Source organism: Artibeus jamaicensis, unplaced genomic scaffold (genome assembly GCF_021234435.1).
Source record: "Artibeus jamaicensis isolate MK-2021 breed Jamaican fruit bat unplaced genomic scaffold, CSHL_Jam_final contig_777, whole genome shotgun sequence".
In the NCBI taxonomy this organism is placed as follows: Eukaryota; Metazoa; Chordata; class Mammalia; order Chiroptera; family Phyllostomidae; genus Artibeus; species Artibeus jamaicensis.
The window spans coordinates 2,544,045-2,560,385 of record NW_026521966.1 but is presented as its reverse complement, the minus strand read 5'-3'; the positions used below and the strand labels follow the sequence as shown (position 1 = coordinate 2,560,385).

The 16,341-nt window shown below is 42.4% G+C and overlaps 1 protein-coding gene across 3 annotated transcripts in view; it reads right to left on the bottom strand.

Moving 5' to 3' along the window:
• The window catches only part of ZZEF1 (zinc finger ZZ-type and EF-hand domain containing 1), a 111,301-nt gene that overhangs the window by 37,567 nt on the left and 57,393 nt on the right, over positions 1-16,341 (bottom strand). For all 3 annotated transcript variants that reach the window (XR_008392873.1, XM_053672581.1, XM_037133064.2), the window contains exons 28-37: positions 14,277-14,370; positions 13,090-13,558; positions 12,260-12,424; positions 9,583-9,702; positions 8,701-8,862; positions 6,765-6,894; positions 4,908-5,046; positions 3,206-3,371; positions 2,356-2,618; positions 1,261-1,430 (exon numbers count right to left, since the gene is read on the bottom strand). Coding sequence is in view for 2 of the 3 variants with exons in the window: in XM_053672581.1 (XP_053528556.1) it covers positions 1,261-1,430; positions 2,356-2,618; positions 3,206-3,371; positions 4,908-5,046; positions 6,765-6,894; positions 8,701-8,862; positions 9,583-9,702; positions 12,260-12,424; positions 13,090-13,558; positions 14,277-14,370 (1,878 nt within the window). In the remaining variant the exon portion in view is untranslated. The remainder of the gene's footprint in view (positions 1-1,260; positions 1,431-2,355; positions 2,619-3,205; positions 3,372-4,907; positions 5,047-6,764; positions 6,895-8,700; positions 8,863-9,582; positions 9,703-12,259; positions 12,425-13,089; positions 13,559-14,276; positions 14,371-16,341) is intronic.

The window sequence follows — 16,341 nt, the reverse complement described above, 5'->3', positions numbered from 1 at the left end:
AAAGAGAGAATCTTAAAAGCAGCAAGAGAAAAGCAGTTAGTTATCTACAAGGGTGCTCCCATAAGACTGTCAACTGATTTCTCAAAAGAAACTGTGGACTGGAAGGGATTGGCAAGAAATATTCAAAGTGATGAAAAGCAAGGTCTTGCAACCTAGATTACTCTACTACGCAAAGCTATCATTTAGAATCAAAGGACAGGTAAAGAGCTTCCCAGACAAGGAAAAGCTAAAGGAGTTCATCACCACCAAACTACTACTATAAGCAATGTGAAAGGGTCTTCTTTAAGAAGAAGAAAAAGAAGATCAAAATTCTGAGCAATAAAATGCCAATATATACACAACTATCAACAACTGAATCTAAAAAAACAAAATAAACAAATAAGCAGAACAGAAACAGAGGCACAGATACAGAGAACAGTTTTGATGGATGCCAGATGGGAGGAAGGTTGGAGGAAATGGGCAAAAAAAGGTGAAGGGACTAAAAAGTACAAATTGGTAGTTACAGAATCGTCATGGGGATACAGAGTACAGTATAGGGAATGGAGCAACCAAAGGGCATATATGCATGACCCATGGACATGCACAATGGTGGGGATTGCCTGAGGGAGTAAGGGGGGTGCTGGGTGGGGGGGGGGGGGGCAAAGGGGGAAAAACTGAACAACTGTAATCGCATAAACAATAAAATATAATAAAAAAATAGGTTCAGGGAGGGATTTGGAGGAACAAATAGGAAGGACACAGGGACGAGAACTAAGGGGGGTGGAAATGGGAGGGAGGTGGGGAGCAAGGATCGGGGGAGGCTGGGAAGGGAAAAATAGACAAAAAACTGTACTTGAAAAATAACTAAATAAAATTAATTAAAAAAAAATAGGTTCATATATGCAATGTTCACTGCGGGCCAGGAACTAATCTCCTTAGTTACATAATATTGTTCAACCCTTATAAAAAAATCACCAGGAGGCAGGTAACAGGGGTAGTTAGCACTGATGTGGAACTGCTTGAACTGTTTTAAGTGCTTTACATACATTAACTCAATGAGTACAGTGTAATGTAAGTCCTCACAACACCCTATGGAATGGGTATTATCTTCTTGTTTCACAGGCAAGAAAAATGAAGCAAAGACACTGTGGTAATGTGCCCAAGGTTTGACAGAGCAGAGAGCTGAACGCAGGTCACTGGGGGAAGTATGTGCCCTTAACCTCTCTGCTCTGCACCCCCATGTGAATGGCTCTCTCTGCGTGGTAAAGCATTACCACTTACATTGCAGTGCACAAAAGCGCCCATATCTGATGGCTCCTGGGCACTCTGGAGAGCTTTCTTCTCTAGCTGCTCCTCTGCTGTCTGGGTGGGCACAGTGACTGGTGGGGCCTGGTTTTCCAAAATAGAGTCAGCATCTGGCAATACACCAAGAAGAGCTAGAGCTTTAAGACCTGCATGGGAAGCAAAAGAGAGAATGGTTAAAAGTTTTATAAAAAGGGTGATTTCCTGCAAATGCCATATATCACTTTGCTACTTTATGGAAATAAAGGACTGAACTCTCTACAAACCAAGCCAAGGAGTACTCAATTTGATAGCCTCCCTGGCTATCAAATCTATTCAGCTCCCAACTTCAAACACCAGGAGTTTGGAAAGCAAAGGATACTGTACTTTATTAACAACAGAAGATAAAAGATACAATAGGACTGTCTATTTAGAAAACCGTAAACACTGACATTTTATAGTAGCCCCACACAACTAGATTTCTAAATCCCCACTGGCAAACAGACACCAAATGACTCTAAGGCACTGATACTGCCCACCTGCTAAGGTTAAAGGTCTGATTTCCCCATTGTTTACTAGAATGGGGAGACCATTATTCTGAAAGAAATTTAAATGTCTCAGAAGTTAAACATTCCCGTTATTTTCCCCTTAGCATCCCTCAGTAAAGTCAAAATCATTTAGATGTTCTATTAGCCCAACTATTTTAGTTATAAATAGCTCTCATCTAAAATACAGTTGTGTGGAAGTAGATACGTATTCCAGGTTTTAAAAAAAAGGCTGAATTCCTTTGGCAAAGTTAAGTCTGATAGATTCAAATACTAAGTACTTCATCCACAGACATCAAGAGTCTTAATTATTAATTTATTTTACATCTTCATGTAAATATTTTAGAGAAACTAAATGCTACATTAATGCCAACATTTCTCTCAAATGCATTTGGGAATTAAAATATAGCTCCATACCAGGGTGAGCACCTCTTGTGGAAAACTGGATTTTGGAGCCTCTAAACCAAACATAGTGTTTCACCTCTCCTGGGGCTTTTTCTTCACAAGCGGCTGAGGGTTGGTTTGGTTTCTGTGCACGAGGAACAATTACCTTTTCCCTGGTGAGCCTTCATGAGACAGTCCCCGACTAGCTGCATGCACTGGCTCCGCAGGGTGACGGCGCTGCCATGGGCCTGTGGGTCCAGCTTTTCACCATCCACTTCCTCTGAGCTGGCCAGGTGGGCACTATAGAGAGCCAGGGCAGCAAAGAGCAACCAGGCATAGTTGTGGATGTAGGGCTGGATGAGCCTCTGTCGGTCGCTGATCCGGATGGTCACCATCGGGTGTGCCGTGATGCTGTGGGTGGGCAAATGGCTGCAAAGACAAGACGTTTTTAAGGCTTTATATGCCTTTGTAAGCCTCCAAAAAGGAGAACAGGGCCTCAGGGGAGCACGTGAATGGTCACGACTGAGCGCTTGTCACCTTTAAGGCTATAGCTACTGAAAACTGAAAGATAAGCAGGGGTCCTCAGCCAGAAAAATTAACAAACACAAATACTGTACTTATCATTTTCAGGATTTCACAAGCCCCAAAGGCTGTCTATGAAAACCAGAAGTTGCAGAATTCCTTATTGAGAAATTTTTCATGGTATGCTTATAAGATTTGGGTAAAATGTCCATAATTTTTAAAGAGAGATACAAAGCATATGAAGTGATTTAAGGTCTGTAATTTGCTTGAAAGTACTTAAACAAAGAAAAAAAGGAAATAACAAGTTAAGCACACATAGCAAAATCTTCCTAATAAAAAGTCTTGGTAATGGGTATTACAGGGATTCATTGTGCTAGTTTCTTTACTTGGGTATGTTTGAAATGTTTTATAATGAAAGGTTTTTTTAATGATAAAAACTAGCGGAGGACTACATGAAGAAAAAGTGACAGGGTTAGAGGCCATCTGAGACATACCCATAGGAATATTTCTTTGCAGCATAACATCCATAGCAAAGATCAAAGTCCTCACACACATTGCAATTCATCCTCCGGCCTATGATCAAACCCTGGCAGTGGTCACAGGTAAACTCCATGTTGACCATTTCATGGTCATCTCCGTGACCCTCAGGCTTCACACCACCTGGGGGGAAAATATCAGTGTGAGGCAGACTGGGCAAAGGACTCTTAAAAGGGCTGCTTCAAAACCTACACCAACCACAGAAGCAGGGCTATTCCCAATTCATTGCCCAGGATGTTAGGGACCACGGGCATCTACTGGAGACCAGGGCATTCTGCCCAGTGGCTCTGAGCCAATATGTGAACAATATTCTTGGCACAGAACTTCCTATCAGCGGCACTGTGGAATGACCTCCTTTTCCAGTGCAACAGACTGATCAAATAGCTTACCAATATCCACTATGACTACCATTAGGTGGAAACAAGTCCTCATGCCAATTTGTGAACTATCTCCCATGCTCCCTCCTCTAACAAATATTAAGCATCTCTGTGTATGTTGGTAATAAGCATTGAGGGGTGATTTTACTCTTATGTTTTCTTTCCAGAATCAGAGATGGAATTAGACTTCATAACCCCAGACCCAGTGAGTGAGAAAGTATGTCGACCACAGAAGAAACTGACTGCTCTGGTCTCCTCCCTAATCTGAAAGTCCAGTGGCTCTCCAAACGCTGTCACAGACTCTACTGATTGCTCCTCATATCTGACTCGCTGCTGTTCCCACTGCTGCAAGCCCGGTCCAGGCACTAATCCCCTTCTCACCAATGGGACTGACTTTCTAAGGGAAACTAAAACAAACAGAACCACCTTCCTCTAGCATAGCTCTGATTATGTTAATAACCTGTTTAAAAAACCTTCCCCAGTATCAGCCTAGTCTCTCAGGGTCCCACTGTCTGGGCCCCACCTGTCTCAATCCATCACTCAGTTGACACTTGAGCCTATCTATCTAAATGCACTACAGATGCTCATGCCTCTGGCCCTTGACTTGCTCTGCTTTGCATGGAGATGCACTCTCCAGTTTCCTTCACATCACCCAGTTCTAACTTTCTTCAAAGATCAGTCCACATCCAACCTCCTCCACAAGCCTTCCCTGCAACAGTAACTGCTACTACTTCTGGACTTTTCCAGAGTAATCTGTAACCAGCATGTACACTCTTGGACTAGAATAGACTTGTCCAGTCTCCGGGTATGACTATAAATACGTCCAGGTCAGAGGCTGTATCTTTTATTACCAGATGACGTACACAAAGATCACTCAACTACTCACTACTATTGGTTTGCTTTACCTCAACACCTGTAAGTCAAGTGTATTCAGGAATTTTTGAAGTTTCCTTTTTGTGTGTGTGTATTTTACTACTAAACACTGCATGATTCAGAGGGAAAAATAATTTCCTGGAAACTCAGATGAAAGTACATTCATTGGTCCTGAGTATTTACTGAGGGCTTATATCCCACATGATGGAAGATGAAAACACATCAGGAAGCAGAGCTCTGGAACTCATGATTCAGCTGGGGAGATAAGGCTCATATCTGCCAGCAAGTCAGAGAATACCACTGGGCAGTATTTTTACTTCGTACAACGAGAGTCTAAAAATTGACAAGACCAGAGAGAACAGAAATGGTTATTACTCCTGGTATGGCACACTCAGACCATGAAATTTACCCAGGAAGCAAGTTTTGCAGAGATCCATGTCGCTGCACTGCAGGCACCTGTAGCGATGCCAGGGGGCAATCTCATCACAGCCATCACAAGAGATGTCCACATTTAATAGGTCACAGTAGCGAGCAATAAACATGTGCATCTGTAAGGTGAAATAAACACAATTACCCAACAAACTTTCTGATATGGCCATTATTCATTAATCAATCCATTCTTTAAAGGTACTTAAGATATTCCAGGCATCAGGCATTGTACCAGGTACTAGGACTAGGAAATGAAGGAGCTTAGTGTCTAGTCAGGAATTACCTCAAGCAAACAGAGGGCACAGAACAGTATAATAATGGCTTTGATAGGCATATTTAGGAGGCTTAGAGAACACAGAAAAAAGACATTAAGCCCTGCTCCGTTTTTCAAAGGAGATAATTCCTCATTTGAGAGACAAACAGGTTTTAGTTGGGTGGAGTTAAGGGTGGAGGTTGTGCCATATAAAAGCAGTAACAAGATCTGCAGGAAGCAAAGGGAGCTAGAGGTGGTTCATGAAAGCGGCAGTCATTCAGAATGCAGAATTCAGCAGAAAGGGAGGATAACCAGAAAAGTTAGAAAGGTTAAACCACAAAGCCCCTCCAATGCTAGTCTAAGGAGTCATTGGCCATTTTAAAATAGAAGACTAATTAATGTGGTCAGATTTGAGCATTCTAAAAGTTCGTCCAGTTATTAAGTGAAGACTGGATTGAAGGGGCAAAACTAGAGTCAGGGACAGTGACCATGACAGACACGGTTAAAGCAATTCCATGACCGGTGATAGCAGCTGGACTGCGCGGTGAGCTCGACTGCAGCAGGTGGGCAGATCTGAGAGGTGTTAAGGAGGCAGATGTAGGGTCCTTGGGGACTGACTGGAGATGGGGGACAGTAAAAGGGGAAGGTCAAGAACAACATCCAGATTTCTGGTTTGGGTACTTGGTTAGACAAGGGTAGCAGTGTTCACAGTTACAGGAAACACTGCCAAAGAAGCCTCATTTACTGGCATTTAAAAAGGAAACTTTCAAGGGGGATAGTAGTAAGTGTACTGTTTCATAAACAAACTATTCTACTAGAAACTACCTGGAGGCCACAGTACAGTTTATCTTTATATCTTTACCTGGAAATATGAGAAATAAATCACTAAGTCACCCAACAGTAATAAATCAGAACAAATATGCCAAGTCACTCTAAAACTACCGAACTACTCCCAGTAAGACATTAAGATGCAGGACAGAAAAACTGCAAAGGCCAAGCTGGTGTGTTCCATCCAAGCACCACAGAAATGCTAGCTGAGCAAAGTAACTGGCACACAGTAGGCATGCAATACTAAGAGAATTAATGAATCTGAGGCTGCAGATGCCTGGCACAATGCAGTGGTGACAGATAAACACCTAAAGGGAGAGATGAACATGCCAGGCTACCTGAACCTGGAGCTTTTACGCATCTGAATCATGTAACTCTGACCCTGTGGACATATGGCTGCTTCTATGATCACCAAGCCAACCTGATTGAAATGTGGCTTCCCATGTTGCTTGTCTATAGAAAGCCAGGGTCTTCAGCAATTCTATTTCTCATTATAAATTAATAAATTGGTACCTAATATTGTGAGTCTAGTCACTCTCTTAGTGTGGTCAAGTCAGTGACATATTTTGGGGCCCCTCAGGTTAAAGACCATGATCAGTGACAGTGGACACACTAAGGTATGACAGTGGACACACTAAGGTATTGCCTGCCACCTGAGCCCCCTCAGGAGACAGGCTGCTGGCACTTCTCCAGGCAGACTGTCCTCTCCAAACTCCTAGCAAACCACTTTAGATTACTCTAGATGAAATGTCTTACTTTCCTCTGCTTCTCTGGATCTTCCTGGGCTATTTTTTCATACCAGGCCTCAAACATGCCATCCTGACACTCGTCCATCCATTCTAAATTCTGCTTGGCATCAGCAAGCTCATCTTCTTCACTCCACTGGCTGAAAGAAGGACATAAAGAGAGAAAAGCATGCCTCTCCCAGCAATCCAGGAAAGTGCTGGTTAATAGACCCTGTGTCCTACGGGGTCTAAATTATTGGGTATTTTTAAACTTCTAAGGGGAAGAGATCAATTTGCTTTTAAAAAAATCTCAGATGTTTGATAAATATACAGTGGCACCTTGGTACTTGTCATTAATTAGTTCCAGAACTTGTGATGAGTGCCAAAACCGACAAATACTGAATGATGAAGCACTTTTCTCTTTTGGAGCAGCGCTGAGACTCATATAAGTTCTAGCAAGTGCAACGAGTCCTGAGCAAGTGCCAAGTGCTTGAACACTTTTTTTCTCATCAAAATGCAATGAGTACAGGGTTTGATGAGTTCTGAAGCTGATGAGTACCAAGGTATGACTATATACCAATAAAACAGGAGACAACCTTTCCAGGGCAAACTATAATGGGTAAGAAACTAAAACTAAAAGCTGTACCTACATGGTATAATTGTACTTGACAACCATTTGTGGTGAACCTACTATGTGCCAGGCACTGGAGCCAAATAAAGTGATTAAAAAAAAAATCTGATTTAGTCATGCTCAGCATACCCTGGTGGTATCAGCATGAGAAGGAATCAGGAGACCCTGGGGCTTTGACTCTCCCACTAGCTGCTGTAAGACCTTGACACAGCACTCAGCCCTGGTCCTCAGTTTCCTCATTTCAAACAGAGTTTCGTATAGACAATCCACGGGCTCCTTAGATGCTAAATTATAAATCTCCATTATTTCAGTTTAGTTTGTTTTAGCAATCAGAATTTTAAATACAAAATAATTTTTTCGACTGAAAATGCAAAATAGATGACCAACCAACAAATACACATCTGTTCATTCATGTGATCCAACAAATTGACTTTAAGTCTGCTCAGACTTAGCTCTGGGCCAGGTGCTACCAGGGACTGGCAGGCAAGGATATGGTCCCACCCCAAGGACTCTACGCCTAGGTGCAGATGAAGCCTGAAACAATGAGCAGACTGACAGGCACAGAGCCAGTGTGCTGATGCCCCCGTTCTGTGTCCCCTCTCTCAGCCAAGAGCACCGGCTGACAGCAGAGCAATGGCTGAGGTTTGGTAAACAAAGAGACAGCTTTAGTTCTCTTTTTCCCAGAATATCTCTTCTGAATGAAAACTGTTCTGGTATTAATGCATTCACTTGTTTCCTACTAATTCTCTTCTCTTACTTTCCCCATTCTCTTTCCCCTTCTTTCCTACACACATGAATGGTTAATGGGTAACTTGAGTAGTGTGGAAAGACTCTCATTAAAAGTGGGGGGAAAAAAACCTTCGCATACTATTTTCTCCTCATATTCTTATAATGTGCAGAAGATTAGAGTGGCTAAAACCACATACATATATAACAAAAAAATATAGAAAAGGAGTCTCCAATTTAACAAGCTATACTTGAGTCTCCGAAAATGCAGCAGAATCCCCATTCTCCAAGTATACAATACAACCACCACCAACCAGCTTATATACACTACCACATACTAGGCACTGGTCCAAACATTGGGAAATAGAAACCATCAGTTCTTCCCAACAATCCAGTGAGGTACATGCCATCATTATCTCCTGCTTTAAAAATGAGGAAACTGAGGCAGAGAGAGGGGAAATACCTTGCCCAAGGTCATCCAGGTAGTATGCTGCAAAGCCAGGATAGCCCATAGTCCAGCTCCAGCATCTGTACTCTGAACCCCTGTGCTACAACCCCTGTATTCTGTACTCTCCTCCAGGAACTGCAGAGTGCAATACATTGTTCTTACCTGATCACACTGTCATGTACACTTATATTTTCTTGTGACATTTTCATGAGGAGATCTGGTAACTGAATGTCAACAAAGAAGGCAAGATCACTGGATTCCCAGCCCATATCCAAAAGATGAAGCAGGGCTGTCTGCACACAGGACAAGGCAGGCAGCAAGGACCTAGAGGCCATAAAAGTGAAATTATCAGAGCTGCACATCACCAATGGAGACAACAGACACAATGCAAGTCAGAGAGCTGGTTTAACTGGAAAGGGAAGGCACAAGGGAACTCCAGATTGCTGGTTTGGGTTCTTTATAATCTCCTTTCAAGTTTCTCATATGCCACACAAACCCTCTTCAAAGAACAGCCAGAATAAGACTTGTGAAAGGAGAGAGTAAGGCTTCCACCTTGCCAGGACTACCATAGGGGACGTCTGGTGGAAAAGGACTGACGAGTGAAAGCCACCTCACAATAAACAGCAGGAGCAGAGCCAGTGCCCACTTAGCTTATGCAACGGAGGTTATGCAACTTAGATGTAGGGAAGAATCATTTGATTTAAGGTTTATGTCTAAGCCACTTACTATGGAGAAGACTGGAGAGTGGCTTTATTATTTGTTTTAAAACTGTACATAATATTTACATTAAAAACTGAAAATGACAATTTATAAATTCTTAGATAAACTAAGACCCATCCCCTTTAAAAATCTGTACATGTCATATAGAAAAAAAGCTTGGAGAAATATACTACTAAGTTAACATTAGCAATTAGCTCTAGATGGTGAGATTGGGGGGGGGTTTCATTTTACTCTTTGTACTTTTCTACATTTTCAACACTAGTTTTAAAATCAGGAAAAGTGTAAATAATCTTTTTCTATAGAAGTTACAAAGTTGGCCAGTACCTGTCATTTATGCTACTAAATCCTTTGATTGCTTTGACCAGGAAGAGAACAAATCGATAGTAAGTGTCTCGAATTTCTTTGTGTAGATCTGCACCACAGCCTTCCAAGTGTCCAAAATAACTAGAAACAGAGGAAATCACAGGTCACTTACTTGTCAGAACATCATCTACTTAATAATCACTATTTCTTACAGGAAAAAGAGCCAAGAAGAAGCAAGCTGAATGAAGTGGCACAGAACCTTAAGCAAATACAAATACAATGACTTCAAAGTAACTGACAAAACAGCCTGGGTCAAGAGGGCTGCCCACAGGAGTGTGGAAGTACCAGGAATATTCCTTTGCTAATATAAAAACTACCCTCCTCCCACTACATGTGCATCAGATACCGTGTTAAGTATTTTTCACAAATTACCTGCATGGAGTCATGCCCACCTTTCTGCCTCCCTTCACTGATGACTTTAGCACCAAGCTCACTGTCTTTGACCTTTGTCACTTTGGAGGCTTTAATATCCGTGGAAATGAGGCCCCAGTCCCTGGATTCTCTGTCATCTTCACCTCCAGTGTTCTTCTCCACCCCCTTAGCCACCCCTGCCTGATGATCACTTCCTTGTCCTTGTCACCATAGTAACCGCATTCTCTCTGAAATTCTCACTTCAGAGCATCCTACTGACCACAACCTCTCATCTAGCTCACCTGCTGAGACTCCCACAACAGCATTTTCAGTCCCAGGAGCCGCACCCCATGATGCTCCCTCGTGCTCACTATCTGCTATTCCCAGCATGCTTTCTTTTTGCTCTCAACTTAGATTCCATGGCCAGTCACACCTTGGCATTGACTGAAGGCAGTCACCAATGCCCTCGTTTTCGTCTCCATCCACGTACTTGCCTAAGAAATCTCATACCAAGTCAAAACAGTGTTGCTGAAAGCAATACTATGCAACCAAACTGACCAGGGTCACTTTAAATTCACAACCAAAGCTCTCAAATAAGCACTCAAATTGTCAGGCAATCAGACTGGCTTTCTCAATTGTTATGACTACTTTATACCTTCCTACTTCTCCTTAAACTGCCACTACCTCTTCCTAAACCATTCTTAGGTGATGATTATTCTCAAAGATTTTAAAAAAAATAGAAATCATCATCCTGGAATTCCCCCATCTTTGTACCACCAAGGCTACCAGCTAACTTGCATCTCTGGCCACGCTGTGCCCTCCTGCTACCACAGAGTCTCCCTGGCCTGTCAAAGGCCGACTTCTCTACTTATGCAACGGCTGCTACGTTGATCCCTCTCTTGCTGCACCGAGTTTTCCTCACTGCTGACTCATTCGCACACACAGCTCCTGAAACCCTCAATTGATCCCACATCTCCAACTACTGTCCTATTCCTCTGCTCCCTTTAAGGCCATGTTTCTTAAAATAATGCCTATATTCTCTGCATCTTATTGACTCTGTCCCCACTTCTCTTTAACCCAGTCCAAGTAGGTTTTCGGCCCTGTGGCTTCAGGAAGACTGTTATCAAACCCACTGTGACTTCTCTCATGCAGCCTCCTCCATCAGCGTTTGACACTGCCAACCGTTCCGCTTCTGAGATACACTCTTCTCTCAGCTTCCGCAACACCACCATGCCTTGGCTTTCACTCTCAATGGCCACTCCAATCTTCCTCTGCTTGACTTCTAAATAACGAAGTGCCCCTAAGGCTCAGCCCTGAGCCACCTTTTGTCTATCTCTGCGCTCTTCCTATGAGGTCTCACCTGTCTCCCGGCTTTAAATTCTATCTACATACACTGATAGTACCCAAATTCTATCCCTTCTCCTAGCTTCTTTCCGAAACTTTAGGCTCCTATCTCTATTTCCATGATATCCTTAGTTGGATGTGAAAGTAGCAGTTCAAACTTAACATGGCCAAAATAAACCTTCTGTATTTCTCCCACTCTGTGTCTTCCATACCCTTCCTTTCAGTAAAATGTACCACCAACCACTCAAGCCCAAATCCTAGGAGTTACTCTCCTAGTAGAATAAGGATCTTGCTGCCTTGTCCACTACTGTATATGTATACAACACCCAGAACAGCACCCAGCATGTCAACATTCAGGAAGTATTAAAGATTTTTATTTATTTTTTAGAGAAAGGGGAAAGGGAGGGAGAAAGAGAGGAAGAGAAACATCAATGTGTGGTTGCCTCTCACACACCCTCAACTGGGGACCTGGCCCACAAGCCCGGCATGTGCCCTGAATCAAACCACCAACCTTTTGGTTTGCAAGCCAGCACTCAGCCCACTGAGCCACACCAGCCAGGGCTCAAGAAGTACTTATTGAGTGCATATTAGAACAACGTTGTGAGGCATTAGTTAGATTAATATCATAATTGTAAGTGAGCATTAAATTTATTTCATAGCCTCCAGGAGCCAAATGATGAGTATAGGTATATGGGGAATATAATCTTCACTGTCTGGTAAATAGAACTGATCGACTCATCAGAAAAAATAAACATGTTCCTGGTATTTATTACTGAAAGGATAAGGAGAACACATTTTTCCTTAGGATGAGAGAATGAACTGACTAAAAACATGAATTTGTTTCTTACATGGAAATGACAGAATTATTCATTAAAGAAGACAAGGATTTCTTTAAAATGAAAGAAATGCTTGTTTTCTTTGCAGACTTGTAATTTGTACTTACTTGGTGAACTCTTTCTGGCACGTCAGAAGTTCCAACAGAAAAAGTATGTAAGGCGGCTGGAAGCAATGCGGCTGCCCAAGGGATTCTGCACAGTACTGAATTATCCGGAGGGCTTCGAGGACGCTCTGGGCTTGGGCTTTTCTCAGGGAAAGAACCTTTACAACACTGGAGACAGAACTCAAGTCAGAAACACCCAGAAAACTCCTGAGCCGGGGCAGAAAGAAAACATACCCCCATCCAAGTTCTGATGCCGTATTAATACAATGGACACACTTTCGTGAGGTGCCAGAAATGTCACTCAGGCAGAGTGTCAGTATCTGCTCGCTACTTGTAGTCCTTACTCAGCAACATTACAAATCGGTTCACACCAACTGTCCAGAAGCATAATAACCCACATAAAAACAATTAAAAAGGAACCTCGATATCTTTACGTTCCCAGAGACAATGCCTTAATTCTTAGGATAAGAAATTAAAACATAAAATACTTCCAGACATGTAGACCCATTAACAAATAACACCAAATTCTCAATTTCTCCCAGGGTTAAAATAAGACAAAATTACAAATGACAGCTACCAAAACACATATTCCTCTTTTTTATCTTGTTGAGATATAATTTATATACAATATTCTGTACAAACCTTAAATGAAAAAGTACATCTTGAAAAGAAGAAAAAAAATCACTTTTTTTTCTTAAACATTCTAAAACAAATCTTGATTTATCCTTCAAGTATTATTTGCTAATTTTTAACATGCGCTTTCAAGCCTTTGAATAGACTAGGTACCTATGGCTTGAAAAAATAAAGTGCTGGAAAGGTCATGCGTGGCTCACCTCTCGTGGGAGAGTGACTGATCTTTAATAAAGTCCATGACATCCTTCAGCACAGGGTATTTCTCTTTTACTGTGGGCACCGGTCTGGCCTCCTCCAATGATCGGAAGGAGAGTAGCCGGAGTCGCCCTCGGGTGAAGGGTGGCCGCCGAGTGGGAGTGGAAGGTGACGAGGATTCTTCGGCTGTGGCAGAGGACACTTCTGCGGCAGGAGGGCCGCTGCTAGGAGGCAGCTTCGGCTGGACATCCAAGCCAGGACTCCTGTCTCCCGCAGCAGCGGGTGCTGCTTCCGTGGGAGATGCAGAGGCTTGGAAGTGCTCCTCTACCACAGAGCTTGTCCTCTGGCGCCTGTCAAGTGGCTGCAGATGATCAGTTTCATCTGTAGTCACCAAACTGTCACAGCTTTCTTTTGAACTTATACCCATTGGCAAAAATTTTAGTAATAGAAGACTTTTCTGAATACATTCTTTTGCTAAATGCAAAAAAGATAATGAAAAAAAGTCAAAATTAAACTTATGGCCTAGTTTTAGAAAGAAAATTATCTATTTAAACTTTACAGTTTAGGACAAGAAATGCCTCCATTTATACAGTGATATGCATATCTTCTGACAGAGTAGAATTGAATTTTATCTCATTATATAGGCCAAAATCTTCCCAGCACTAACTGTACATTTAAAATGTTCTTTATTGTGGGCAATTTCAAACACACACAATAGTAAGGAGAATAGTAAAAGGATGCCCTCTCTGTGCTTCCAGCCGGCTTCACTCGTTACCAGGCCAAGGCCGGTCCGCTTTCACCCACTCCCCACTGCCCTGCAGATTCCAGGCACCACATTACTTCAACTGTAAAAACTTCGGTGTATTTCTCTAAAAAACTAAGTTTTAAAAAATAACATAACCATAATATCATTAACAATTTAACAGTAATTCCTTAATTTCATTGACTATTCAATGTTAGCACACTTTCAAAACATAACAAGATATAGTTCCACAAACACTGATGCCTCCTAAGAGAAGTAACTAGAAAGAAGCAAGAAAACAACATTCTACATCCTTATAAGCTATGCTTAGTGCCTTGTTACTCTCCCTAGGTCAACAGCTTCAGCTGAACGAATCTGGAGATGGGCTACTGGGTGTTTATGGAACAGAGACAGGAGGCCCAGTATGATAGCTGGTGTCGGTGCACTTACCCAGGTTCTCGGGGTTCGCCTCGGCCGCTTCTGACCCGCGCTTTTCCTCGGCCTCGTTCCCCAGGCTCACCAGGGACTTCTGCTTCATCTCTAACTAGGGGGGAGGATTTGAGCCACATAACTAGGCTGTCCAGACACAGCAGCACAGGCAGCCACAGCAAGTACTTCAAAAGCACACAGTGCTGAGATCGCGGAGAACTTTATAGTTACTGTTCAGCTGATGAGGACATAGGACCGACTTGCTTTGTTAGTCCTAGAAGTAATCCAGGCTGTGAAGCTGTCTACAGCTGTATCTGCAAAACTACTTCCTTTTCAAATATATGTTATTTGGGAGGTATTTATACCCATGACCTTATCATTTAAAAAATCCTAGAACACTGGAACTGGAAGGGCTCTTTATCTAAGGCTGACCCAGTACAGATGAACAAGCAGAGATCCAAAGAAGGATTTCTGGATCCTTTAGTCAGGCCTCCCCTTGACTAAAACCAAGGGCCATACACCCAGTTGGCTGCAGAGGCTGGACCAAAATCTGATCTCTACTTGAGCCTGAAGAGGCACCTCTAAGTTATGCCTAGACTGCCAGGCAGAGAATGGGGCTTCTAGCGGCCACTCAGGCAATGGTCATGATGTGGACCACAGTCCTGACAGCCAGGCAGAAAGCTATGTGAGATTTATGAGAGGCCAAAGTCCTTGAGAGAAAGCTGGCATCTTTTCCAACTGTCAGCAGTCTGTCCTATACTACAACCAGAAGCACAATCTACAATGTGCCTTGGCAACTGCCACATCTTTTCTACTTGAACTGTTATGTGGTAACTGACTTTATCAGATTCTCTTTTTCTTAAACTGCTACTGCTGCCTGATTTCTCTGTCAGCACACTCTTCTGATTTGCCTACTATTCTGATGCCAATACCTTTTAGTTTCTCTTGAGAGATCCTGTTTATTTTGGCTTCCCTCTATCTATCCAGTATTTTGGGCACCAACTATGTTCCAATATTTGTGGATCCTGTCCAAGGATGTGCTCCTGGATAAACTCACATATTAAAAAAAAACTTCCTAACGATTAAAAGTTCTCCTTTTTCAACCTTGACATTTCTGTGAGACAACAGCCAGATTCTTTCATATTTACTTAATTCTCTAGCCAGATGTCTCAGATCATCTAAATGTCCTCATACCCAACATGTCCCACAGCAAACTTACGTGCCCACTCTCAGAACCAAGACCACCTTTCCTATTCTGGTCAGTGTTGCTCCTATCCACCAAGTCACCACACCCAGGACCTGGGAGTGGTCCTAAATTCCATCCTTCTGTTCATCACTCCTATCAGCTACACGGTCTAATTGTTTTATCTTCTGAGTAGAAGCCATCCTCATCCAATTATCACAATTACACACAATTAGTCTTCTACTTTCAATCTTATTATCTATCCTCTACTAAGTTCAAGACTTTTCCCCAGTTACCGTGCAATAATTAAGATAACTGTGAATATACATAAATAATACTGATACATAAATATTCATCTCCATGCCCAAGAAATAAAAACAATTCTCCTGATTTCTGTGTTTATCATTTCCATGCATTTGTATAACTCTACTACATATTAATGAACATAACAAATAGACTTGGCTTGTCCTTAAGTTTTATATACGGAGTACTGTGCCTATGCAGTCCAGCTACAGCCTGCTGTTTCTGGCTCGTCAACGTGTTTGTGAGCACCATGCACGCTGACACATGCAGCTCTACTTCCTTTTTGTTGTAGTAGTGTACTATTACCATTTTGCATTATAATATAGCATTATATAGTAACATAATGTACAATCTTTTTGTCCATTCTCCTACTTCATTCCTCCAGTTTATTGCTGTCACAAACAATGCTGCAGAGCCGCTTTTCTAACCTGCAGAAAGGCCTCTCCTTCGACAGAGGCCTCCCCCTGACTAAAACATCAGCGGGTACCCAGCATCTAAAGTGATGCTTTCCCTCCTGGCCTTTGGGTTACTAAGGGTGTAAGGGGGGCTCAACTGAATCCTGTTTACTCTGAACTTTCTCAGTACTCACCAAATTATGGT